Source organism: Salmo salar, chromosome ssa15 (genome assembly GCF_905237065.1).
Source record: "Salmo salar chromosome ssa15, Ssal_v3.1, whole genome shotgun sequence".
Lineage (NCBI taxonomy): Eukaryota > Metazoa > Chordata > Actinopteri > Salmoniformes > Salmonidae > Salmo > Salmo salar.
In genome coordinates, this window is record NC_059456.1 from 24,819,991 (window position 1) to 24,846,966 (window position 26,976).

A 26,976-nucleotide genomic window follows, 5' to 3' on the forward strand; every position below is an offset into this window, starting at 1 on the left:
TCTCTCTCTCTCTGTGTGTGCGCGCGCGAGTCTCTCTCTCTCTGTGTGCGCGCGCGAGTCTCTCTCTCTCTGTGTGTGCGCGCGTGAGAGTCTCTCTCTCTGTGTGTGCGCGCGCGAGAGTCTCTCTCTCTCTGTGTGCGCGCGAGAGTCTCTCTCTCTCTTCTGTGTGTGCTTGCGCGAGTCTCTCTCTCTCTCTCTGTGTGCGTGCGCTAGAGTCTCTCTCTCTGTGTGCGTGCGCGCGAGAGTCTCTCTCTCTCTGTGTGCGCGCGCGCGAGAGTCTCTCTCTCTCTGTGTGCGCGCGCGCGAGAGTCTCTCTCTCTCTGTGTGCGCGAGTCTCTCTCTCTCTCTCTCTGTGTGCGTGCGCTAGAGTCTCTCTCGCTCTCTGTGCGCGCGCGCGCGAGTCTCTCTCTCTCTCTCTGTGCGCGCGCGAGTCTCTCTCTCTCTGTGCGCGCGCGCGGTCTCTCTCTCTCTCTGTGCGCGCGTCTCTCTCTCCCTCTGTGCGCGCGTCTCTCTCCCTCTGTGCGCGCGTCTCTCTCCCTCTGTGCGCGCGTCTCTCTCCCTCTGTGCGCGCGTCTCTCTCCCTCTGTGCGCGCGTCTCTCTCCCTCTGTCGCGCGCGTCTCTCTCCCTCTGTGCGCGCGCGTCTCTCTCCCTCTGTGCGCGCGCGTCTCTCTCCCTCTGTGCGCGCGCGTCTCTCTCCCTCTGTGCGCGAGCGTCTCTCTCCCTCTGTGCGCCCCTCTGTGCGCCCCTCTGTGCGCCCCTCTGTGCGCCCCTCTGTGCGCCCCTCTGTGCGCCCCTCTGTGCGCCCCTCTGTGCGCCCCTCTGTGCGCCCCTCTGTGCGCCCCTCTGTGCGTCCCCTCTGTGCGTCCCTCTGTGCGTCTAATCAGTAGGCATTTTTTTTAATAATGGAGGGAAGAAGCGGAGAAGAGGGGATGCTCTGCTCTTTTCCTGGCTACTCAGAGAGATGAATTGCTTTGACAGTTAGTTGGGCTGCGAGAGCCTCATAAAATATTCCAACTAGAACACCGCTCCACGATGGGACACAGACACAGAGGAGCAACCAGTGGTGTAGTGGAGGCTGTATGCAGTGGGCATTGCGTATACTTGATGCTTATGAATGTAGTGTAGTGGAGGTATACTCTGTATCAATTATGTAGTACAATAGAGAAATCATCCGCAAAGTAGCCTACACAAACACAAAGCAGGTGAAATATAGCCTAGTTTCAGAGGAATATCAAGCAGCAAGAGCGTGCAGCTCTCAGCTGGTTGTCGCATGACGCAGCTCGCAGAATAACGACATCGGTAGCCGGTAGGAAAGATGTTTCAACTTATATCTACCAGTAAATGCTAACTAAGTCAAAAATGAGTATGCAAACCAAACCAGGTATTGCAAAAGGTCCAAAATCTTGGTTGAATCTTTGCAATGTGCAATTCAGTCATCGTGTTCTGTTTCTAAAGGCTCCCCCAAAAAACCCTTCCCCATTAAATGTTGACTGCAAAGTAGGCAGAATGATATCATGATGAGTGGTGTCAATCGGGAGGAAATTTGTTTTGAAAACTTTGCCATCACATACTGTAGGCCTACATTGGACATTACAGAAACACCGCAAGCCAAATTGTCTCTTGCTAGGTGTGCAATTTAATTAAAGAGCACCTACACATTATTCCATATGTGTTATCGTTTTGATGTCTTCACTATTATTCTACAGTGTAGAAAATAGTAAAAAATGTAAGAAAAACCCTTGAATGAGTAGGTGTGTCCAAACTTTTGACTGGTACAGTACTTAAGCAACAAGGCCAGAGGGGGCGTGGTATATGGCTAACATACCACGGCTATGGGCTGTTCTTAAGCACGACGCAACGCAGAGTGCCTGGACACAGCCCTTAACAGTGGTATATTGGCCATATACCACAAGTCCCTGAGGTGCCTTATTGATATTATAAACTAGTTACCAATGTAATTAGAGCAGTAAAAATAAGTTTTGTCATACCCGTGGTATAATCAGCATTCAGGGTTATACAACAACTTACGTTACACATCTCTCTAACGATGGCTTTTTCCTTCTCACTCAGATCCTCCTCGTAGTCCTCTGGCCCCTGGTTCTTATCCAGGTTCTCGTGGACCTCCAACACCTGGTACAATCAGGCATATATGATCATAAAACCAAGTTAGTGAATAAATGTGATTCACTGTTTAAACCAGCTGTGTCAGAACTGTTCCAGTGTGATCTGATGTTGGTGTTTTAGCTGTGACATTGAGATTGTAGAGCAGGGATACTCCTTTTTTGAGAAGGTCCGGTTATACAAATGTCCTAGGTGACAAAAGTCCGGATGGATATTGTAATTTATCGGCATAGTAACAAACCCCCACCTCACAACCCATGTGACCCCAAACTGTTCAAACTGTTCACAGCCCTCTTTTTACATTTTTATACATTTTGAGTCATTTAGCAGACGCTCTTATCCAGAGCGACTTACAGTAGTGAATGCATACATTTCATTTTTTTTGGTACTGGCCCCCCATGGGAATCGAACCCACAACCCTGGCGTTGCACACACCATGCTGGCGTTGCAAACACCATGCTCTACCAACTGAGCCACAGAAAAAAATTGCAGTTTTAAAGCTAATTTCCTGCAATTCTACACATTTTTCATGTTTTAGTTGCGTTCATATGACACTATGAGTCGAATCCCGACCGAATTCCATTATTTAAAAAAACGAATTTTGGGCCCCACTGTCCGGATCTGGCCTGCGGTCTGCCTGTTGCGTATGGCTGTTTTAGAGTTATCATGAGGAGAGCTGTTGTTGTAGTTGATGTGATGTGCTGTGAGAGATAATTTGAAGTTGTCGTACCTTCATGGCGTGGACCACAGCCTCTGGTTTCTGAACACAGGACAGGTAGCCTGTTACCGGGGTTGACTCGCTGGTGGGGAGACGACCAACCGTGCCCTGAGAGGGGAGAAAGACTAGTTAGTCTGGTGGGGAGTCCACCAACCGTGTCCTGAGAGAGGAGAAAGACTAGTTAGTCTGGTGGGGAGACCACCAACCGTGCCCTGAGAGAGGAGAAAGACTAGTTAGTCTGGTGGGGAGACCACCAACCGTGCCCTGAGAGGGGAGAAAGACTAGTTAGTCTGGTGGGGAGAGCACCAACCGTGTCCTGAGAGAGGAGAAAGACTAGTTAGTCTGGTGGGGAGAGCACCAACCGTGTCCTGAGAGAGGAGAAAGACTAGTTAGTCTGGTGGGGAGAGCACCAACCGTGACCTGAGAGAGGAGAAAGACTAGTTAGTCTGGTGGGGAGACCACCAACCGTGCCCTGAGAGAGGAGAAAGACTAGTTAGTCTGGTGGGGAGAGCACCAACCGTGTCCTGAGAGGGGAGAAAGACTAGTTAGTCTGGTGGGGAGAGCACCAACCGTGTCCTGAGAGAGGAGAAAGACTAGTTAGTCTGGTGGGGAGACCACCAACCGTGCCCTGAGAGAGGAGAAAGACTAGTTAGTCTGGTGGGGAGACCACCAACCGTGTCCTGAGAGGGGAGAAAGACTAGTTAGTCTGGTGGGGAGACCACCAACCGTGCCCTGAGAGGGGAGAAAGACTAGTTAGTCTGGTGGGGAGACCACCAACCGTGTCCTGAGAGGGGAGAAAGACTAGTTAGTCTGGTGGGGAGAGCACCAACCGTGTCCTGAGAGAGGAGAAAGACTAGTTAGTCTGGTGGGGAGAGCACCAACCGTGTCCTGGTGAAACCCACAGTGTGGAGATGTGTTAGCAGGACCCACAGTGTGAGATGTGTTAGTAGGACCCACAGTGTGAGATGTGTTAGTAGGACCCACCGTGTGGAGATGTGTTAGCAGGACCCACAGTGTGGAGATGTGTTAGCAGGACCCACAGTGTGAGATGTGTTAGTAGGACCCACAGTGTGAGATGTGTTAGTAGGACCCACAGTGTGAGATGTGTTAGTAGGACCCACAGTGTGAGATGTGTTAGTAGGACCCACAGTGTGGAGATGTGTTAGTAGGACCCACCGTGTGGAGATGTGTTAGCAGGACCCACAGTGTGGAGATGTGTTAGCAGGACCCACAGTGTGGAGATGTGTTAGCAGGACCCACAGTGTGGAGATGTGTTAGCAGGACCCACAGTGTGGAGATGTGTTAGCAGGACCCACAGTGTGGAGATGTGTTAGCAGGACCCACAGTGTGGAGATGTGTTAGCAGGACCCACAGTGTGGAGATGTGTTAGCAGGACCCACAGTGTGGAGATGTGTTAGCAGGACCCACAGTGTGGAGATGTGTTAGCAGGACCCACAGTGTGGAGATGTGTTAGCAGGACCCACAGTGTGAGATGTGTTAGTAGGACCCACAGTGTGAGATGTGTTAGTAGGACCCACAGTGTGAGATGTGTTAGTAGGACCCACAGTGTGGAGATGTGTTAGTAGGACCCACAGTGTGGAGATGTGTTAGTAGGACCCACAGTGTGGAGATGTGTTAGTAGGACCCACAGTGTGGAGATGTGTTAGTAGGACCCACAGTGTGGAGATGTGTTAGCAGAACTGCTCTTGGGTTTTATTCCTTGCTTGGTAAGTAAAGGTTTTGGACAGTGCAGATATGGATGTTGAGTCCTGTGTTCAGTCCCTGCATAATCAGCCTTATTTAGGCCTTCCAGTATGGAGAGGAACAGATACAGTCAGAAACCGTAGTTTCTAGTGTTAGAGTCTTAGTGGAGAATAGGAACGGACTATCTAGTGTCTGTGTGAATCAAATGAACTGAGCTTTGTCTCACTCATTTGTTGTGCTTACACACACACAAGTGTGTAAGTCTGAGGATATTGTATTCATTCAGCTCTAACCAGGCAAGTCATGTCAATAGAGGTAGAAAATAACATCTTGTTCTATGGTAATCTCTTCTCCATGGAAATATGACGGTTCAGTATATAGTAGCCTCTGAAGTCATTGACACACTGTTCCACGGGAGAGAGAGAGTGAGTCAGAGTGAGAGATGAGAGCATGAGGCGGTTAGTAGACACCTGCTCCCCCCTCTTTTGGCCATCCTCCCTGCTCCTGTCCCGCCTGGAAGAGACTCGTGGGTCAAAGGTCATGGGCATTTTGTGAGACTGAAGGACAGGCCCAGTGTACTGGGTGTCTTAGGCCTGTCAGTATGCTACTGTAGGCCCTGGTTAAAGGAAGTACTGGGGCTGTATGTAGCGCCTGTGTACTGGGTCATACCCTAGATCCTGATTAAATGCAGTATTGATTCTGTGGAGTGAGGTCATCAGGGTGTTGTCAAAGAGAGGTCTGGTTTCTCTCAATTACCAGCTGGTCAGTCTCCTCTGGTAGTGGAGAGGTTAAAGGTCAGGGGTCAGAATGGCTAATTAATTTCATTCTACAGGATTCCGTTGAAACAGGCTCTGGGGAGACAGAAGCCTAAAGGCTTGGTGAGTCAGTGGGTGGTTGAGATGTGTTAGAGTGGGAGAAAGAAAGGCAGAGGATGGGGGTAAGAAAAGAGGGTGAAGATGTGTATTCTGTAAGTAAAGAGAGGTGTGTGTGTGTGTGGGGGGGGGGTTCTTCTATCCTTGTAGGGACCTACAATCCCCCAAAATCCCCACAAGGATAATAAAACAAGGAAAATTCTCCCACGTGGGGAGAACTAAGGCTATTTTTAAGTTTAGGGGTTAGGTTTGGTTTACAATTAGGAGTTAGGTTTAGGGAATATAGGATTTTGAATGGAAATGAATTGTAGGTCCCCACGAGGATAGAAGAACATAATGCGTTTGTGTGTGTACTCACGTTGTGCAGTGCGTCCTGGCGTTGTGGCAGGGATGACAGCTGAGACTCAGAGTGGTACAGAGTCATCCCCTTCCTCAGGACACGAAGGTCCCCTGGGTTACACTGCTGCTGGGGACAGAGAGGAGAGAGAGACGTCGTCATACACTGACCAATCCACCATAGGCCTACACACTTTTTTTACCCATACACACGGCTGGACCACAGAAAGAAACGTCTTTATGTTCTCTAGACCACTGTTCCCTGAGGGAGGGAACCCATCTGAGGGAGGGAACCCATGTTCCTTATGACATTTCCCCATGTCACGTAATTGTTTGCACCGTACGCTGCCAGCGCGTGCAAACACGTGATGCTAGTAGAACCAGAGCTGTAAATAAACCCAGTGAGCTATGCGTGTGTGTCACGTCTGGCGCTCCTAGGTGTCAGGGGACTGAATGCAGAACACAGTCTTCTCCCACAATGACATGCGCTCCAGAGATAAAATTAGCATTCCATCACTGCACCTCTGGCTCATGTTCCTTCACATTCCCCCCATCCCGTCACTCCTCCAGCTCCCGAGTAGTGCAGCGATCTAAGGCACTGCATCTCGGTGTTAGAGATGTCACTACAGACACCCTGGTTCGATCCCTGGCTGTATCACAACCGGCTGTGATCGGGAGTCCCATAGGGCGTTGCACAATTGGCCCAGCGTCGTCCTGGTTAGGGTTTGGCTGGGGTAGGCCGTCATTGTAAAATAAGAATTTGTTCTTAACTGACTTGCCTGGTTAAATAAAAATAAATACATTTGAAAAAAAAGTCCCTAATTTTCTCTTCTTCTACCCCTCCTTTAGTCCTCCAGCATTCCACCTTCAGTCTTTTACCATTTTAGGTCCCCGCGAGGATAGAAGAACATAACGTGTTTCCCTTGCTCCTCACCTTTTACCATCACAACATTATTTCTCCCTTGCCTCCCAATGAAAATTGAGATCCTCCGTCTCTGCTTCCAGCCTTCGAAGAATCCCACATCCTTGGCATTATGCTTTATTTAATGAAACATACTTCCCAACTTCCACCTCCGCTTCTTATACTGCCGAGCGAGACAAACTGAACAATACACTATTGGTCTGTAAGACAGTCTGGCATCTCTTCATGGCAACAGCCCTGTTCCCCATCCATCACAATGTCCTGAGAGGTGACAGGAAGGAACCCTGGCCCAGCGTCACACATCACTTCCTGTCTAAGTTATGATGAGGGGCCATGGTGGAACAGGTGTCCACGACACTAGGACAGGATGCGGTCCCCTCTTCTCCTGTCCACTCTTAACAGACTGTTGAACTATTGTACAGCCGAGCCAGAGTAACACTACACTAGTCTTTCTAAAGAGGTACATGTATGTCCGTGGACAGGGGGACTGTTATAATAACACACTTCAATACTCAAGTAGACAGAAGTCACTAATTATTCAAGTACCTTTAAAAGTAGTTTAAGGCAGAGTTTTTGTGAATATGCTAAATAGGGGTGTGCCAACCTCTTTCCATTGTGTCCAGGTCTTTCCATTGTTGTGTCTAGCCCACTGCCTACTTGCTCTTTACAAATTTTTAAGTGTAAACCACACAATAAAGGCCGTTAATAGGGTCTACATTCCATTGGTAATCTCGTATTGTTCCCTTTACAATAAACTCAGTTTCACTGCTTCACATTCACAACACATGGACGTGGGAAATATCTCCACCAAACAGGAGAAGTAGGAACAAAATCTCCACAGAACAGAAGTAGTAAATCTCTCCATAGAACAGGAGAAGTAGAAATTACATTGGCTAGTATTGTGACATGTTAACTTTACGACACATCTCTGGAGTATTGAGTAAATACATTAAATACCTTATAATTAGGTGTAGAAATCTACCTCACTTTCTTTCCATATACCTAAAGTAAGTTACTTTCTCTATAGGTCTATAACATTGTAAGTTACTTTTCTCCATAAATCTAAAACAATGTAAGTTATAGACTAATGGAGGAAGTAACATTGTACGTTACTTTTCTCCATTAGTCTATAACAGGTATTCCCAAGCTGGGGTATGTGCAATGCCATCGGGGGTACGCCAAATAAAAATTCACATTTCAATTAAAAATATATAATTCAGTAAAAAATTTACATTTTCAAACGGGGCTATACATTTGGGTGAGTTTCTTCTCTCACCTGAGTATCCTCGTTTCACTGCCAAAAATAAAATGTAACCATCTAGTGTTCAGCGAAATAACAATGTCAAATACAGGTAGCCTAGTCAAATAATTAACATCCAATCACATTAACTGTTACTCTCTCACGGGAAACCTTCACTCTTGCACAGATATTTAGAAACGAAATATGACAATTTGAAAAACAAGCCACAGGAGTTTTTGGAGTGAGAATAAAGATGACATTACTACTTGAATGTCACGACTTCCGCTGAAGTCGGTCCCTCTCCTTGTTCGGGCGGCATTCGGCGGTCGACGTCACCGGTCTTCTAGCCATCGCCACTCCACCTTTCATTTTCCATTTGTTTTGTCTTGTTTTCCCGCACACCTGGTTCACATTCCCTCATCAGACTAAATGTATATTACCCTCTGTTTCCCCCACGTCTGTGCGTGGAATTGTTCTTTGTGTAGGGTGTTACGCTACATGCTGGCTTGCACTAGGTTTGTTTCAAACCTAGGTTTGTTTGTTTTGTGTAATCCGGTTCATGTTACCGTGGTTGTGCTTTGTGCTGCCTCGCCTGTGGGCCAGGGTGTATATTAAAGTCTCCTGTTATCACCCATCTCTGCTCTCCTGCGCCTGACTTCTCGGCAACCAGTCACTCACCCCATTACAAGTAAGACATGTATAAAAGCAACACATACCATTAATAAGAAGGGGCTAGAAGCGTCTTATATGGTGAGCTACCAAGTGGCTAGGACAGGCAAGCCCCATACTATTGCGGAGGACTTAATTCTTCCTGCTGCCGCGGATATGGCTGGGACTAAGCTGGGGGAAAAGGCCCCAAAAACTATACAGACAATGCCTTCATCAAACAACACTGCTTCACGACGCAGCAGTGAATTACTGCTTCGTATACAAGCCGGCAGGTAGCCTAGTGGTTAGAGTGTTGGACTAGTAACTGAAAGGTTGCAAGATCAAATCCCCAAGCTGACAAGGTAAAAATATGCTATTCTGCCCCTGAACAAGGCAGTTAACCCACTGTTCCTAGGTTGTCATTGAAAATAGGAATTTGTTCTTAACTGACTTGCCTAATTACATAAAGGTAAAATAAAAAAGCCAGTGAACTGTATGTGTTACAGCTGGATGAGTCAGCAGGCCTGGCATATGTCTGTTATGTTTAGGACAATTCGAGAGAATATTTTTAAAGTACTGGACAGCGTTGTGACATCAAATGGACTTTGGTGGTCAAGATGTGTTGGTATCTGTACTGATGGCGCAAAATCCATGACAGGGAGACATAGTGGAGTGGTAACGCCAAGGGAATGCCTGACAGCTTGAAAGACGTTTTGAACACGACAGTGAAAATGGCTAACTTTGTTAGAGCAAGTCCCCTGAACTCTCGTGTATTTTCTGCATTATGCAATGATATGGGCAGCGACCATGTAACGTTTTTACAACATACAGAAGTGCACTGGTTATCAAGGGCAAAGTACTGACCCATTTCTTTTAATTGAGAGACGAGCTTAAAGTTCTTTACTGACCATAATTTTCACTTGTCTGACCGCTTGGATGATGATGTGTTACGAATCCCTTTGGCCTTGCAGTCTAGGGGGGGATGGAAACGAGACCCGTAACATAACTCATGCAAATTATAACAGTGAAAAGGAACAGTGAGAACAAAAGCCACAGACAACTTAAATCTACCGTCAAACACTCATGGTTTATTGTTAAACACATGGTAAAGGGGGGCGGGAAAAGGGGCTGAGCTGGACCCAAGGAAAGAAACAAATATCCAAAAACACCCCTAAGCTAGTCTAGCCTACTTCAACAACCGCCAGCTAACTAACCAAAAATAGTGGGTGGTCCGCCCAGTTCTAACTAGTGTATTCAGACAGTTTTCCTACGTGCAATGTAGGCCCATGGGCGACTTGGCTTGTTACCCCCTTTTCCCACCAACAAACAAACAGTCAAACACCATAACAAAACAATACTCACAGGTGGGATGGACAAAGTGACATGTAGTTGCAAAAACAAAAGAGAGCTCTAGCCTACAAAGCAAGAGGGCGAGAGAATGAGTGACAGAGAGATTGCGCTACAGAGAGCTTGAACTGACTGGGTTTTTAAACCAAGGGAAAGGGGATGTGATTGGGTTAGGGAAAAGGAGCAGGTGTCTTCTGATTGGGGAATGATGATTGTCACCTGTGAGGGGAGAAGGAGATAAAAGAAATACACACACAGGATACACACTCAGGATACCTGTATCCGTAACAATGAGTTTCTCACACGACTGGCCTATCTGGGTGATGTTCTCTCTCACCCGAATGATCTGAATCTAGGATTACAGGGACTCTCCGCAACTATATTCAATGTGCGGGACAAAAGTGAGGCCATGATTAAGAAGTTGGAGCTCTTTTCTCTCTGCATTAACAAGGATAACACACAGGTCTTTCCATTATTGTATGACAAATGTTATATTGCGAAGCACCTGAGTGAGCTGGGTGCGCAAATACGTAGGTACTTTCCCGAAACGAGCAACACAAACAACTGGATTCGTTATCCCTTTCATCCCCTGCCTCAGGCCACTTACCGATATCTGAACAAGAGCCTCATCGAAATTGCAACAAGTGGTTCTGTGCAAATTTAATTTAATCAGAAGCCACTGCAAGATTTATGGATTGGGCTGCGTTCAGAGTATCCTGCCTTGGCAAATCGTGCTGTTAAGACACTGATGCCCTTTGCAACTACGTACCTACTGTATGTGAGAGTGGATTCGCTGCCCTCACTAGCATGAAAACTAAATACAGGCACAGACTGTGTGTGGAAAATGATTTAAGACAGACTCTCTAAAATACAACCCAACATTGCAGAGTTATGTGCATCCTTTCAAGCACACCCTTCTCATTAACCTGTGGTGAGTTATTCACCATTTTTTTATGAACAAAGAAGGTTTTATATGGAAGATGGCTAAATAAAGAGCAAAATTATTGATTATTATTATATTATTATTTGTGCCCTTGTCCTATAAGAGCTCTTTGTCACTTCCCACAAGCCGGGCTGTGACAAAAACTCACACTCATTCTTATGTTTAAGTGTGTGTGTGTGTGTGTGTGTGTGTGTGTGTGTGTGTGTGTGTGTGTGTGTGTGTGTGTGTGTGTGTGTGTGTGTGTGTGTGTGTGTGTGTGTGTGGCAGGCTTACAATAATGGCAAAAAACAACATTTGAGAGTGCGCTGACCCCGGTGCTAGAGGGCTACGCAGCTGGAGGTTGAATGTTTGAAAGGGTACGGGACTATAACAAGTTTGGGAACCACTGGTCAAGAACAATGGAAAAATTCCTCGACGTCAACAACAACCGATCAACAAGCGGACATTCATACAACTTTCAGGACGTGTTCATTTTCTTGGTTACATACACTAGCTGTCAGCCATGCATTAATGATGTCTGGTTCTTATACCTGCGCTCTCTGTGTCGCCCCCATAGAGAGATCAATTATTCACCAACCAGACATCCCTGAGACAAACGTTTTGCTGTGCTGTTCATGCTTCATAACACACTGTAGCATAGCACTCACCTCCCAGGCCTCGGTACAACACAACACACTGTAGCACCTTAGAGTTGGAGAGGTACCTTATTTCTCTGTATCTGTGATAAGCTATATATGCTACAGGGCTGAATGTGGGGAACATGATATGTTATGAGAGGATGGCTGACAGGTTGTTCTGTGTGACTCTGAGGTTAGTGTAAAACAAAGTACACTGTGACTGAATAAGCTTTAACACGAAACACTTGGCAACATCTTTTGAGCCACCAACCACCATGTCTTGCTACGTAGGAGGATATTAGACAGGTGCTTTATCTGTGACGATCACAAAGCAGGGATATACGTTATTATCTTACCAAAAGGTTTCTAAATTAAAGTTAATATTAGGGGTCCTTATGTAAAAGGTACTGCAGGCCAATCTTTAGGCCTACTTATTAATTGCTTTTAATTGCCCTGATGATAAAAGTTTGGTGTCATTAGTTTCAGCCCACACACTTTGCCTACATAGTAATCTGAAGGGAGATAATTGGTAAAAATAAGTGACAAAAAAATAATAAAATATCTAAATTAAAATCTATAAAATCGCATTTATGTCTTCAAAGCCAATACTTGAATTGGTTTATCGGTACGGTGCTTGAAGTGAACTGAGCTGATACCTGAGTTGGTTTATGGTACAGTGCTTTAAGATGCTTGCCCTGAAATTAACTCAAATCAAATCAAATCAACTCAAATTGTATTGGTCACATGCGCTTACAGTGAAATGCTTACTTACGTACAAGCCCTTAACCAACAATGCAGTTTTAAGAAAATCCCTAAAAAAGTAAGCAATAAGAATAACAAATAATTAAAGAGCAGCAGTAATAACAACAGCGGTACAGGCGGTACCGGTACAGAGTCAATGTGTCAATGTGTGGGGTCACCTGTGTCGAGGTAATTGAGGTAATTATGTACATGCAGGTAGAGTTATTAAAGTGGCTATGAATACATAATAACAGAGAGTAGCTGCAGCATGGGGGGGGGGTGCAAATAGTCTGGGTAGCCATTTGATTGGCTGTTCAGGAGTTTTATGGCTTGGGGGTAGAAGTTGTTTAGAAGTTGTTTAGAAGCCTTTTGGACCTAGACTTGGCAGTCCCATTCCGCTTCCATGCGGTAGCAGAGAGAACCGTCTATGACTGGGGTGACTGGAGTATTTGACAATTTTTAGGGCCTTCCTCTGACACCGCCTGGTATAGCGGTCTTGGATGGCAGGAAGCTTGGCCCCAGTGATGTACTGGGCTGTACGCACTACCCTCTGTAGTGCCTTGCGGTCGGAGGCCGAGCAGTTGCCATACCAGGCAGTGATGCAACCCGTCAGGATGCTCTTGATGGTGCAGCTGTAGAACCTTTTGAGGATTTGAGGACCCATGCCAAATCTCTTCAGTCTCCTGAGGGGGAATAGGTTTTGTCGTGCCCTCTTCATGACTGTCTTGGTGTGCTTGGACCATGTTAGTTTGTTGGTGATGTGGACGGCAAGGAACTTGAAGCTCTCAACCTGCTCCACTACAGCCCCGTCAATGAGAATGGGGGTGTGCTTGGTCCTCCTTTTCCTGTAGTACACAATCATCTCCTTTGTCTTTATCACATTGAGGGAGAGGTTGTTGTCCTTGCACCACACAGTCAGGTCTCTGACCTCCTCCCTATAGGCTCTCTCATCGTTGTCGGTGATCAGCAAACTTAATGATGGTGTTGGGGTCGTGCCTGGCCGTGCAGTCATGAGTGAACAGGGAGCACAGGAGGGGACTGAGCACGCACCCCTGAGGGGCCTCCGTGTTGAAGATCAGCGTGACGGATGTGTTGTTACCTACCCTAACCACCTGGGGGTTGCCCGTCAGGAAGTTCAGGATCCAGTTGCAGAGGGAGGTGTTTAGTCCCAGGATCCTTAGCTTAGTGATGAGCTTTGAGGGTACTATGGTGTTGAACGCTGAGCTGTAGTCAATGAATAGCATTCTCACATAGGTGTTCCTTTTGTCCAGGTGGGAAAGGGCAGTGTGGAGTGCAATAGAGATTGCATCATCTGTGGATCTGTAGGTGTGGTATGCAAATTGGAGTGGGTCTAGGGTTTCTGGGATAATGGTGTTGATGTAAGCCATGACCAGCCTTTCAAAGCATTTCATGGCTACAGATGTGAGTGCTACGGGTCGGTAGTCATTTAGGCAGGTTACCTTAGTGTTCTTGGGCACAGGAACTATGGTGGTCTGCTTGAAACATGTTGGTATTACAGACTCAGACAGGGAGAGGTTGAAAATGTCAGTGAAGACATGCTCGGCGTACACGTTCTGGTAATCCGTCTGGCCCAGCGGCCTTGTGGATGTTGACCTGTTTAAAGGTCTTACTCACATCGGCTGCGGAAAGCATGATCACACAGTCATCCAGAACAGCTGATGCTCTCATGCATATTTCGGTGTTATTTGCCTCGAAGTCGAGCATAGAAGTTATTTAGCTTGTCTGGTAGGCTCGTGTCACTGGACAGCTCTCGGCTGTGCTTCCCTTTGTAGTCTGTAATAGTTTGCAAGCCATACGACATCCGACAAGCGTCAGAGCCGGTGTAGTACGACTCGATCTTAGTCCTGTACTGATGCTTTGCCTGTTTGATGGTTCGTCGGAGGTCATAGAGGGATTTCTTATAAGCTTCCGGGTTAGAGTCCAGCTCCTTGAAAGCGGCAGTTCTACCCTTTAGCTCTGTGCGAATGTTACCTGTAATCCATGGCTTCTGGTTGGGGTATGTACGTACAGTCACTGTGGGGACGACATCCTCAATGCACTTATTGATAAAGCCAGTGACTGATGTGGTGAACTCCTCAATACCATCAGAAGAATCCCGGAACATATTCCAGTGTGTGCTAGCAAAACAGTCCTGTAGTTTAGCATCTGCTTTATCTGACCACTTTTTTATTGATCTAGTCACTGCTGCTTCCTGCTTTAATTTTTGCTTATAAGCAGGAATCAAGAGGATAGAGTTATGGTCAGATTTGCCAAATATAGGGTGAGGGAGAGCTTTGTATGTGTCTCTGTGTGTGGAGTAAAGGTGGTCCGGAGTTTTTTTCCCTCTGGTTGAATATTTAACATGCTGATAGAAATGAGGTAAAACTGATTTAAGTTTCCCTGCATTAAAGTCCCCAGCCCCTAGGAGCACCGCCTCTGGATTAGCGTTTTCCTGTTTGCTTATGATGGAATACAGCTCATTGAGTGCAGTTTTAGTGCCAGCCTCGGTCTATGGTGGTATGTGGATAGCTACAAAAAAATACAGATAAACTCTCTAGGTAGATATTGTGGTCTACAGCTTATCATAATATACTCTACCTCAGGCGAGCAAAACCATGAGACTTCCTTAGATATCGTGCACCAGCTATTGTTTACAAATATGCATAGGCCCCCGCCTCGTGTCTTTACCAGAGGCTGCTGTTCTATCCTGCCAATAGAGTGTATAACCCGCCAGCTGTATGTTCTTAATGTCGTTGTTCAGCCACGACTTGGTGAAACATAAGATATTACAGTTTTTAATGTCCCGTTGGTTGGATATACGTGCTTTCAGTTCTTCCCATTTATTTTCCAGCAATTGAACGTTAGCTAGCAGAACGGAAGGCATCCTGATCTTTTTCTGCGAAACCTGCGTTTCCTCGTTTCCTTGATACCTGAGTTGGTTTATGGTACGGTGATCGAAGTGAACTGAGCTGATACCTGAGTTGGTTTATGGTACGGTTCTTGAAGGTGCTTGCCCTGAAGTGAACTGAGCTGATACCTGAGTTGGTTTATGGTACGGTTCTTGAAGGTGCTTGCCCTGAAGTGAACTGAGCTGATACCTGAGTTGGTTTATGGTACGGTTCTTGAAGGTGCTTGCCCTGAAGTGAACTGAGCTGATACCTGAGTTGGTTTATGGTACGGTTCTTGAAGGTGCTTGCCCTGAAGTGAACTGAGCTGATACCTGAGTTGGTTTATGATACGGTTCTTGAAGGTGCTTGCCCTGAAGTGAACTGAGCCTCACATAATAGCATAACATACAGCACAATGTTATGGCAAAGGATAAAAAATACAAAACATATTTAATGTTAGAACATATGGCTGATGATTATGCTGAGATAGGTTTTAGGATTGACTGCACATGGGTTTAAAAGTGCATATAAGCCTACGTATACGACAAGAGAACACGTTTAATGTTTCGTTCACTAGCCTTGTGTGTGTGTGTGTGTGTGTGTGTGTGTGTGTGTGTGTGTGTGTGTGTGTGTGTGTGTGTGTGTGTGTGTGTGTGTGTGTGTGTGTGTGTGTGTGTGTGTGTGTGTTGATGTCGTCTCGTCGGGAAGCTGATGCACCTGACATGTTGATGTAAGGCAAAATTTAGACTGGTCCCCCCCTCCCCCAAAACCAGGTGAACTCCTGGTGAACTAGAAGAGCCTCCCTCTCTCCCACCTACCCTCCTCCCCTCTCCCACCCTCCTCCCCTCTATTGTGGGCGACATCACACGAGGGCTCTGTACTGTGTGTGTGTGTGTGTGTGTGTGTGTGTGTGTGTGTGTGTGTGTGTGTGTGTGTGTGTGTGTGTGTGTGTGTGTGTGTGTGTGAGTGGCCTCACCTGCGTTAAAAGCTTGTTGTTGTCGTCTTCCAATATCCTCATTTTGGTCTCCAGCTGTCTGATGTAGTTAGTGGAGGAGTCTAAACGAGGGAGAGGAGCAGAAGAAGAGAGAGAGGAGGAAGAGAGAAAAGGAGGAAGAGAGAAGGAGATTAGATCCAGTTGCCTGGTAGTTTTTTCTTATAGCCCCGACAGCGAAAATCAAGTATTTTTTAAAACAAACGACAGTTGAATAATTCAATTCTGTCACTCATCTGGTGTTACATCTACGTTGATACAGAACACTTGTCTAAATTATGTTGCTACTTTACTTGAACCAGCTTAGGTTCATTTTAGGGACAGCAACAGTGAGCAGAATCTAGGTGTGTGTGTGTGTGTGTGTGTGTGTGTGTGTGTGTGTGTGTGTGTGCCCCTGCATGCGTGCGTATGTGTATGCTGTTGTTCACTGTGGGTGTTCCAATGTTTTCCACAATGCTTCACACACATTTACAGAAAACAGATGAAAGTGGACATATCTGAAGCTAAAATGCTCTGACAACATCTCAGAATCAGTCAGTCAGTCGCCAGGTGCTCAAGATCCAATTACATTCTGTTATTATACATACAGCGGGAAAGAGAATACCACTCACTCACTCACACACACACACACACACACACACACACACACACACACACACACACACACACACACACACACACACACACACACACACACACACACACACACACACACACACACACACACACACACACACACACGATTGAGTCACCACTATGTACGTCAGAAGGCTCCATTAGGCTACATGCATCTAATCTCACTCATTAGGCTAGCTGCTGACACAAACAAGTCCAACCAGCTCCCATCACACAGCCTGCTGTTCCAACCCCCACCACCAGGTACTGTTTTTCTGCAGAATAATCATTAGAGAGAAGCAGGCCCTACAACAGCACTGGGCCATAACAATGATATTGATCTCTCTGTACCTACATATCCCTTGAAGGAGAGATTGGTTTAAGGTCACACTAGCACCTTGGTGTTGGTAGACGTTTCCTGTAGATCAGTAATGGATGAGTGCGTACAGCTTCTTTACTTTTCATTAGTAGTAGTCTAACCACTGTAATGCCAAGGCAGGGTTAGCTAACAGAACCACTGTAATGCCAAGGCAGGGTTAGCTAACAGAACTACTGTATTGCCAAGGCAGGGTTAGCTAACATAACTACTGTAATGCTAAGGCAGGGTTAGCTAACATAACTACTGTAATGCCAAGGCAGGGTTAGCTAACATAACTACTGTAATGCTAAGGCAGGGTTAGCTAACATAACTACTGTAATGCCAAGGCAGGGTTAGCTAACATAACTACTGTAATGCCAAGGCAGGGTTAGCTAACAGAACTACTGTAATGCTAAGGCAGGGTTAGCTAACAGAACTACTGTAATGCTAAGGCAGGGTTAGCTAACAGAACTACTGTAATGCCAAGGCAGGGTTAGCTAACATAACTACTGTAATGCTAAGGCAGGGTTAGCTAACAGAACTACTGTATTGCCAAGGCAGGGTTAGCTAACAGAACCACTGTAATGCCAAGGCAGGGTTAGCTAACAGCACTACTGTATTGTCAAGGGAGGGTTAGCTAACATAACTACTGTAATGCTAAGGCAGGGTTAGCTAACATAACTACTGTAATGCCAAGGCAGGGTTAGCTAACATAACTACTGTAATGCCAAGGCAGGGTTAGCTAACAGCACTACTGTAATGCCAAGGCAGGGTTAGCTAACAGAACTACTGTAATGCCAAGGCAGGGTTAGCTAACAGAACTACTGTAATGCCAAGGCAGGGTTAGCTAACGTTTTAGCTCCTTGACTTTTCTGGCATGGTACAGAGTTGTTGGTGTCAGTTGGTGTGGTGGATAAAGAGGCAGAGAGTTAGCAGAGCTTCTGTCTTGTAATGTCCAGCTGGTTTAATCCTCTTTATGTCCCTTGTGACCTGGCCTCTAATCTGGCTTAATCTGTTCTGTTCTGCTCTTTTCTGTTCTGCTCTGTTCTGTTCTGCTCTGTTTTGTTCTGTTCTGTTTTGTTCTGTTCTGTTCTGCTCTGTTCTGTTCTGCTAGGTTCTGTTCTGTTCTGCTCGGTTCTGTTCTGCTAGGTTCTGTTCTGTTCTGTTCTGTTCTGCTCTGTTCTGCTCAGTTCTGCAACACTGCAAATGGCTTTGGATAAAGGTGTCTGCTAAATTACCATATTATGAGCTAACCAAGGCCACAGAGGTCTGTGTTTACAGACAGTAGGAAGTACCAGACCAGAGAAATGATACTGAGGCTTACTAAACCTAGGAAGAGCCCAGGACAAAGAAGCAGCTAACTGAACTCACTGCTAAGAGAAAAAGCAAATCCCAAAGCTAGAGGATTCCGAGGACATCACACCATCTCTCTCTCTCTCTCTCTGTCAGTCACTAGGCTTTTGATGTGGAGGGGCTAAAGCCAACTGGGATCACATAGCATACCATAGTCATAGAGATTACTTTAGCATCAGAACATAGCATACCATAGTCATAGAGATTACTGTAGCATCAGAACATAGCATCTCATAGGCAGAGAGATTACTTTAGCATCAGAACATAGCATCTCATAGGCAGAGAGATTACTTTAGCATCAGAACATAGCATCTCATAGGCAGAGAGATTACTTTAGCATCAGAACATAGCATCTCATAGGCAGAGAGATTACTTTAGCATCAGAACATAGCATCTCATAGGCAGAGAGATTACTTTAGCATCAGAACATACCCTAGAGTGTAGAACACATATAAACACACTGTATAGGCCTAGTCAGACAGTGGTGACACACACAGACACACAGTTCTGTAGTGGGGCCTGGGGGGGGGGTCCATAGAAACAGTTCTGTAGTGGGGCCTGGGGGGTCCATAGAGACAGTTCTGTAGTGGGGCCTGGGGGGTCCATAGAGACAGTTCTGTAGTGGGGCCTGGGGGGGGTCCATAGAAACAGTTCTGTAGCGGGGCCTGGGGGGGTCCATAGAGACAGTTCTGTAGTGGGGCCTGGGGGGTCCATAGAAACAATTCTGTAGTGGGGCCTGGGGAGGTCCATATAGACAGTTCTGTAGTTGGGCCTGGGGGGTCCATAGAAACAGTTCTGTAGTGGGGCCTGGGGGGTCCATAGAGACAGTTCTGTAGTTGGGCCTGGGGGGTCCATAGAGACAGTTCTGTAGTGGGGCCTGGGGGGTCCATAGAGACAGTTCTGTAGTGGGGCCTGGGGGGGTCCATAGAAACAGTTCTGTAGTGGGGCCTGGGGGGGTCCATAGAGACAGTTCTGTAGTGGGGCCTGAGGGGGTCCATAGAGACAGTTCTGTAGTGGGGCCTGGGGAGGTCCATAGAGACAGTTCTGTAGTGGGGCCTGGGGGCATCCATAGAGAAAGTCTAAACACCCCCCTCTCTTTAACCCTCTGCTCTCCGAGAACAACATCATCTCTCCTCTCCTCTCCTCTCCTCTCCTCTCCTCTCCTCTCCTCTCCTCTCCTCTCCTCTCCTCTCCTCTCCTCTCCTCTCCTCTCCTCTCCTCTCCTCCACCCCTCCTCTCCTCTCCTCCACCCCTCCACCTCTTCATCTCCGCTCTCTGCAGGCCTGGGGAAAACATGCATCACAGAGGGATGGCATAGCAAAAGCCCAAATAAACAATGACCCAAATACGCCTGCCTGGCCCTTCAACTCTATAACTTATACCTTTATTCAAAACTAGCATCTAGGTCTCAGGTTATTACTAATGCATAAAGCTGTGTAAGTCTTGCTGTGTAAGTCTTGTTGTGAAAGTCTTGCTGTGTAAGTCTTGCTGTGTAAGTCTTGCTGTGTAAGTCTTGCTGTGTAAGTCTTGCTGTGTAAGTCTTGCTGTGTACGTCTTGTTGTGTACATCTTGCTGTGTAAGTCTTGCTGTGTATGTCTTGCTGTGTATGTCTTGCTGTGTAAGTCTTACTGTGTAAGTCTTACTGTGTAGGTAGGTCTTGAAAGCCATGTTTTCCCCTTATGTGCGTTCGTGCAGTGAAGTGAGCTAAGGTCTCGCTGTGTGTATGTGTGTGTGCGTATGCGTATGTGTGTGTGCAAGCAGCGTGACACAGACAGAGGCGTCCATGAGTCTGTCTTTCTCTCGTGTGTCGCTTCCCATCGCATCACAATACCATGACCCACTTCTGTGGCTACTCCCTCACTCCATCACTCACTCCCTCTCTCCAACCATCACTCCTTCCATCCTTCCTTCTATCTATCCCTCCTCCTTGCATCCTTTCCTGCCTCCCTTGTCCATCTCCCTTTCCTCTTTCTACCCTCTCGTCCTCCATCGTTCCCCCTCGTCTCTCCCTCTATTTCTCCTTCCATCTCTCTTTCCCTAATCCATGCCTGTTTCCCACCTCCTAGCACAGAGCTGGGGCTACAGGCTGACCAGTGGGGATTGAGGGGGTTCTGGACAGGTTCTTCAGGAGTAGAGGGGCCTGGGGCTAGACTAGTGGGTTCATGAGAGACCCACCCACACACACACACACACATAGAGCGATACCCCCCCCACACACACAGAGACCCACCCACACCCACACACACAGAGAGATACCCACCCACACACACACACACATAGAGAGATACCCCCCACCACACACAGAGACCCACACACACACACAGAGACCCACCCACACCCACACACACACAGAGAGATACCCACCCACACACAGATACCCACCCACACACACACACACACATAGAGAGATACCCCCCACACACACAGAGAGATATACACACACACACACACACACACACACACACACACACACACACACACACACACACACACACACACACACACACACACACACACACACACACACACACACACAGATACCCACCCACACACACACACACACACAGAGATACCCACCCAAACACACACACAGAGATACCCACACACACACAGAGAGATACCCACTAGAGGTCGAGCGATTAATCGGAATGGCTGATTAATTAGGGCCGATTTCAAGTTTTCATAACAATCGGTAATCGGTATTTTTGGCCACCGATTTTGCCGATTATTATTTATTTATTTTTGACATTTTGTTTTATTTTTTTTACACCTTTATTTAACTAGGCAAGTCAGATTAAGAACACATTCTTATTTTCAATGACGGCCTAGGAACGGGGGTTAACTGCCTTGTTCAAGGGGGATTCGGGGATTAGTTTTTGCAACCTTCCGGTTACTAATCCAATCCAACGCACGAGGAGCCTGCATGGCAGGCTGACTACCTGTTACGCGAGGGCAGCAACAAGCCAAGGTAAGTTGCTAGCTAGCATTAAACTTATCTTATAAAAAACTATCAATCTTAACACAATCACTAGTTAACTACACATGGTTGATGATATTACTAGTTTATCTAATGTGTCCTGCGTTGCATATAATCGATGCGGTGCCTGAATCACAGCCTATTTCGCCAAACGGGTGTTGATTTAACAAGCGCATTTGCGAAAAAAGCACTGTCGTTGCACCAATGTACCTAACCATAAACATCAATGCCTTTCTTTAAAATCAATAAACAAGTATATATTTTTAAACCTGCATATTTAGTTAATATTGCCTGCTAACATGAAATTGTGTCACATCTCTAGCGTTCATTGCACGCAGTCAGGGTATATGTAACAGTTTCAGCCGCCTGTCTCGTTGTGAACTAATTTGCCAGAATTTTACGTAATTATGACATAACATTGTCATAACATTGACATAACATAACTCGTAAGCATTCATTCAGACAGCACTTTCGTGCATTTTACCAGCAGCTCTTCGCTGTGTTTCAAGCTGTTTATGACTTCAACCCAGGTGGGTATAATTTGTGGAACGTTCCAACAGGAATCTATTACAAAAACTTCGTAAATAACAAGGTTGCCAAAAAACAACGCATACAAAGTTGTATAGCGGCAGAATAAGATACCGGGTAGTGAGTGGTCTATTTCATTGCGTTTTTCACTCATCACGTTTATTCCGAAAAATGTCTGTCCTCACTCTGGTTGCCTATAGACAAACATTAAGAATAAGCTACGTGGTGAGTTGATGCCTATTTGGCAGCTAGTTAGCTAGGTTTGTATGCGTTGCTACTTTGTATGCGTTGTTGGTTGGCAACCTTTTACTTGACGTTTTTTGGAACAGATTCCTGTTGGAACGTTCCACAAATTATACCCACCCCTTCAAGCCTGTCAACTCCCAAGATTAGGCTGGTGTAACCGATGTGAAATGGCTAGCTAGTTAGCGGGTGCGCGCTAATAGCGTTTCAAACGTCACTCACTCTGAGACTTGGAGTAGTTGTTTCCCTTCCTCTGCATGGGGAACGCTGCTTCGAGGGTGGCTGTTGTCGATGTGTTCCTGGTTCAAGCCCAGGTAGGAGCGAGCAGAGGGACGGAAGCTATACTGGTACACTGGCAATACTAAAGTGCCTATAAGAACATCCAATAGTCAAAGGTATATGAAATACAAATCGTATAGAGAGAAATAGTCCTATAACTCCTATAATAACTACAACCTAAAACTTACCTGGGAATATTGAAGACTCATGTTAAAAGGAACCACCAGCTTTCATATGTTCCCATGTTCTGAGCAAGGAACTTAAACCTTAGCTTTTTTACATGGCACATATTGCACTTTTACTTTCTTCTCCAACACTTTGTTTTGCATTATTTAAACCAAATTGAACACGTTTCATTATTTATTTGAGGCTAAATTGATTTTATTGATGTATTATATTAAGTTAAAATAAGTGTTCATTCAGTATTGTTGTAATTATCATTATTATAAATAAATAAATAATATATTTTTTAAATCGACCGAATAATCGGTATCGGGTTTTTGGTCCTCCAATAATCGGTATCGGTATCGGCGTTGAAAAATCATAATCGGTCGACCTCTAATACCCACCCACACAAACAGAGAGAGAGAGATAGCCACCCACACACACAAACACACCTTCCCCTCCCCACGCACACACACGTGGACTGTCATAACAGAGCTGTATCATACCAGCTGACTGCAGGTTATGGGCTGACGTTTCAGGTGTAGCGGAGAGTATAGGCAGGTATACACGGTATACCAACTTATTTTCCAGTGAGCATTGCGTCTACTCATTTGTTAATCCCCACGATGCGTATCAAAGTAGTGTACTGGAGGTGTCAATTAATAAGGTGGATGGAACAGATCACAATTCACATTTGACGCCAGAAAATGTACACATGGCAGATAGACTTACGAGCAAATATTCCAAAATGGAATTTGCGGGGAAAAACACTGTTACAAAATGCGCAGCGCACATGTGAATGGTTTCATGGACAGAGATGGAAATATCCATAACATCTTTTAGAAATAGGGGAGATCTAAAGATGCAACAACTATAATGGGTTGCTAATATGACATTGAAAGAAAGTTGAAAGGAAGTGTAAAATAAACCAATAGAACAGCATATCAGGAAGTCTTTAAAAAAATAACTGCATCCACATTTCTATGGTGGGATTTTGGCAAAAGGCTGCTTTGAAATAAGGTAAGACATGCCTCATAATATGACATGAAACTCCCAGGTTTCAAACAATTAAGGAACAGGAAAAATATAGCGATGGTAATGATAGACCTAGCCGTCTTCTGGTAAATGGAAAGGCTTTCCCCAAAACATTCTCAAATAAATGTTATCTCGCTACAAAGTAGCCTTTGCCTACCAGGCAGAATGATATCACTGCATCAATAAGACTTTTGAAAACAAAAAACCTGGGGAAAAAAATGGAAAGTCTGGAACATGTGAATTTATGCCTCAGTTGACAGGCACATTTATCTGTTTCAATAGTAGGCCTACTATTAGCCTGCTGCACAGTACAACTTGGGTTGACCTGACTGAAAGACCAGTATGAGATTCATCATTTTAGGTCATTCATAGTGTATGTCACTGTTTCTCATAGAATTTCTCACACAGGGGCACCTTTTCCTTCGCCGGGCGGCCCTTTTGGGAAATTCTTGGCAGAATTTAAGTATACCCACTTCTCCAAGCACCACTACACCACTGGGCCTGGGCCTGGTGTCTCAGGAGAGCAGGAGTTCCTTTATGTGTAAAACGAAGACGTCTGCACTGTTTAACAGCCTGCAGGGCAGAGAGAGAGCTAAGCTTTATGGCTTAGGTTTTATCCAGCTTTCATCTTATTCATCCTATATTTGTGTGTGTGTGTGTGTGTGTGTGTGTGTGTGTGTGTGTGTGTGTGTGTGTGTGTGTGTGTGTGTGTGTGTGTGTGTGCAGCGAGTGTGTCTGTCTGTGTTCAAGGGGGAGGTTGGGTAAATTACAGCAAGATGTGGAAGAAAGAGGACAAACTACAGTGAGTATGTATTCCAAATGGTACCCTATTATGGCACCCTTCCCATATGGCTCTGGTCAAAAGTAGTGCACTATATAGGGGATACGTTCTGTCAGACAATGAGTTCTTCATGAGAGGGATAGAGAACAACTCTGTTTGGACAAAGAAAAAGAAGACTGGATCCTTTAGTGGAAGAAGTGCAGTTAAGATCAAGTCAAGCAAACTGGAAAAGAAAAAGGCTGTTTCACTGTAGAAAAATGGTCAGTCTGAGAAGAAAGAGAAATCAAGGCTGAGAGAGAATGTCATGGAGAGAGCGAGTTAGTGTTTGTACTGTGTGGGACATTATTTCCCCTAGGTTTTTTTCAGCGGGGGGGTGGTAGTAATGGTAGTGGCCAACGGCGCTGTCTCCAACCAACAGTTTTAGAATCACAATTTCCTGCAATTGTACACATTTTGCCATGGGGCTAAAGTTTAGAGAAACGATTGACCATCCTAAAATGTATTTTCTAAATTATTGTTACATTTCTTATAATATTTTTGGGAATGGCACTGCTAAATTAATATAGGGGAAACACTGGAGAGAGAGTTGGCGAGATAGGCCACTGTTGACAACCTTTACAATCTTTTGTCATCTCCCAGGTGAGATGCATGGGTTTGGTTCCAGGATAGACTATCTGAACATCATCTGTGCCTGCTGCCTGTTGGCCTAGCAACAACAGGGACATGTTCTGGAACATTCTCATGTCATGTGACAGAGCAGTAGAACGTTCCGGAACGTTCTCAAGAAGCCAAATCTCCCAGCATGCTTTGCTCTGCATGAGGGCTCTGAGAGGACACACAAACACACACAGCCAGGCTTAATTAAAGAGCAGAACAACAGAACCTGGCGATGCCGTCTCATAACTGGCAACCCAGGCAGGTAATTACAGGCTCTGGCCTTCCATCAAAGACATGACTGGCATGGCTGGCTCATCAGCTAGCGACGAGCTAACCCATTCTGACAAGACCTGGCACTGAGGGAAAGCTGAGAGAGAGGACGCGCACACACATGCACACTCACACACACTCACACAGCGTGATAGGGAAAGAGACAAGCCTCCTCTGGGCAAAGTGTGTGTTTGTCTCCTTAGAACTAGCTAGCTAGACTACACATGCAATTCAGAGTCATGTCACTGAAGTTAAAGTGATCCTAAAGCCGTCTTAAACCAAACACTGGGACAGGGAAACGTGTCTGACAGTGAGACCACTGTTTAGGTGAGCTCTAGTTGTTTGTATCCTCTGCACATGCCCAGTGGGTCAAAAGTGAGATTATTCCTTCCTGGATTGCAGTTTCAATAGCCTGGCACTAGATTTGTTTGTACTATCATTCCACTTCTTGCCATGCCAATGTTTCACATATTTTTTAAAATTTTTATTTAACTAGGCAAGTCAATTAAGAACAAATTATTATTTACAAAGACAGCCTACCCCAGACAACGCTGGGCCAATTGTGCGCCGCCCTATGGGACTCCCAATCACAGCCGGATATGATACAGCCTGGATTCAAACCAGAGACTAGTGACACTAGTGACACTGCGATGCAGTGCCTTAGACCGCTGCACCATTCGGAAGCCCATACAGAGTACAATAACAGAGTACAAAGAGTGGAATTTTAGCACAAACAGACTGGTACCCAGGCTAGTGTTTCAACAAACTCTGTTACTTTTACACATTTACCAGGTAAGGCTGTTATTGTCTTTCCTCTTTGTAGGCTAATCATTGACTCGTCTTACACAGTACTACTAATGATTGGCTGTTGGGAGACCTTGGACCTGTGACAGTCACAGATAGAGACGTCAGTGTGTTTGAGTATACTAGCTTAGTGTGTTGTTGACCCTGTATCTTACAATCCCTTAGGAAAGCAGTGAGAGGGAAGTGTCCCAGGTGTATAGAGCATAGTCCCTGAGGAGGTGTCCCAGGTGTATAGACCATAGTCCCTGAGGAGGTGTCCCAGGTGTATAGACCATAGTCCCTGAGGAGGTGTCCCAGGTGTATAGACCATAGTCCCTGAGGAGGTGTCCCAGGTGTATAGACCATAGTCCCTGAGGAGGTGTCCCAGGTGTATAGACCATAGTCCCTGAGGAGGTGTCCCAGGTCTAGACCAAAGTCCCTGAGGAGGTGTCCCAGGTGTATAGACCATAGTCCCTGAGGAGGTGTCCCAGGTGTATAGACCATAGTCCCTGAGGAGGTGTCCCAGGTCTACAGACCAAAGTCCCTGAGGAGGTGTCCCAGGTGTATAGACCATAGTCCCTGAGGAGGTGTCCCAGGTGTATAGACCATAGTCCCTGAGGAGGTGTCCCAGGTGTATAGACCATAGTCCCTGAGGAGGTGTCCCAGGTGTATAGACCATAGTCCCTGATGAGGTGTCCCAGGTCTACAGACCAAAGTCCCTGAGGAGGTGTCCCAGGTGTATAGACCATAGTCCCTGAGGAGGTGTCCCAGGTGTATAGACCATAGTCCCTGAGGAGGTGTCCCAGGTCTACAGACCAAAGTCCCTGAGGAGGTGTCCCAGGT

General features: G+C 46.0%; 1 protein-coding gene across 1 annotated transcript in view; it reads right to left on the minus strand.

The window, feature by feature from the left end:
• The window catches only part of LOC106571107 (coiled-coil domain-containing protein 85C-B-like), a 91,863-nt gene that overhangs the window by 4,900 nt on the left and 59,987 nt on the right, over window positions 1-26,976 (minus strand). Inside the window, 4 exon segments of the mRNA XM_014143785.2 lie at window positions 2,030-2,131; window positions 2,853-2,948; window positions 5,775-5,882; window positions 16,075-16,154. Of these exon segments, the coding sequence (XP_013999260.2) occupies window positions 2,030-2,131; window positions 2,853-2,948; window positions 5,775-5,882; window positions 16,075-16,154 (386 nt within the window).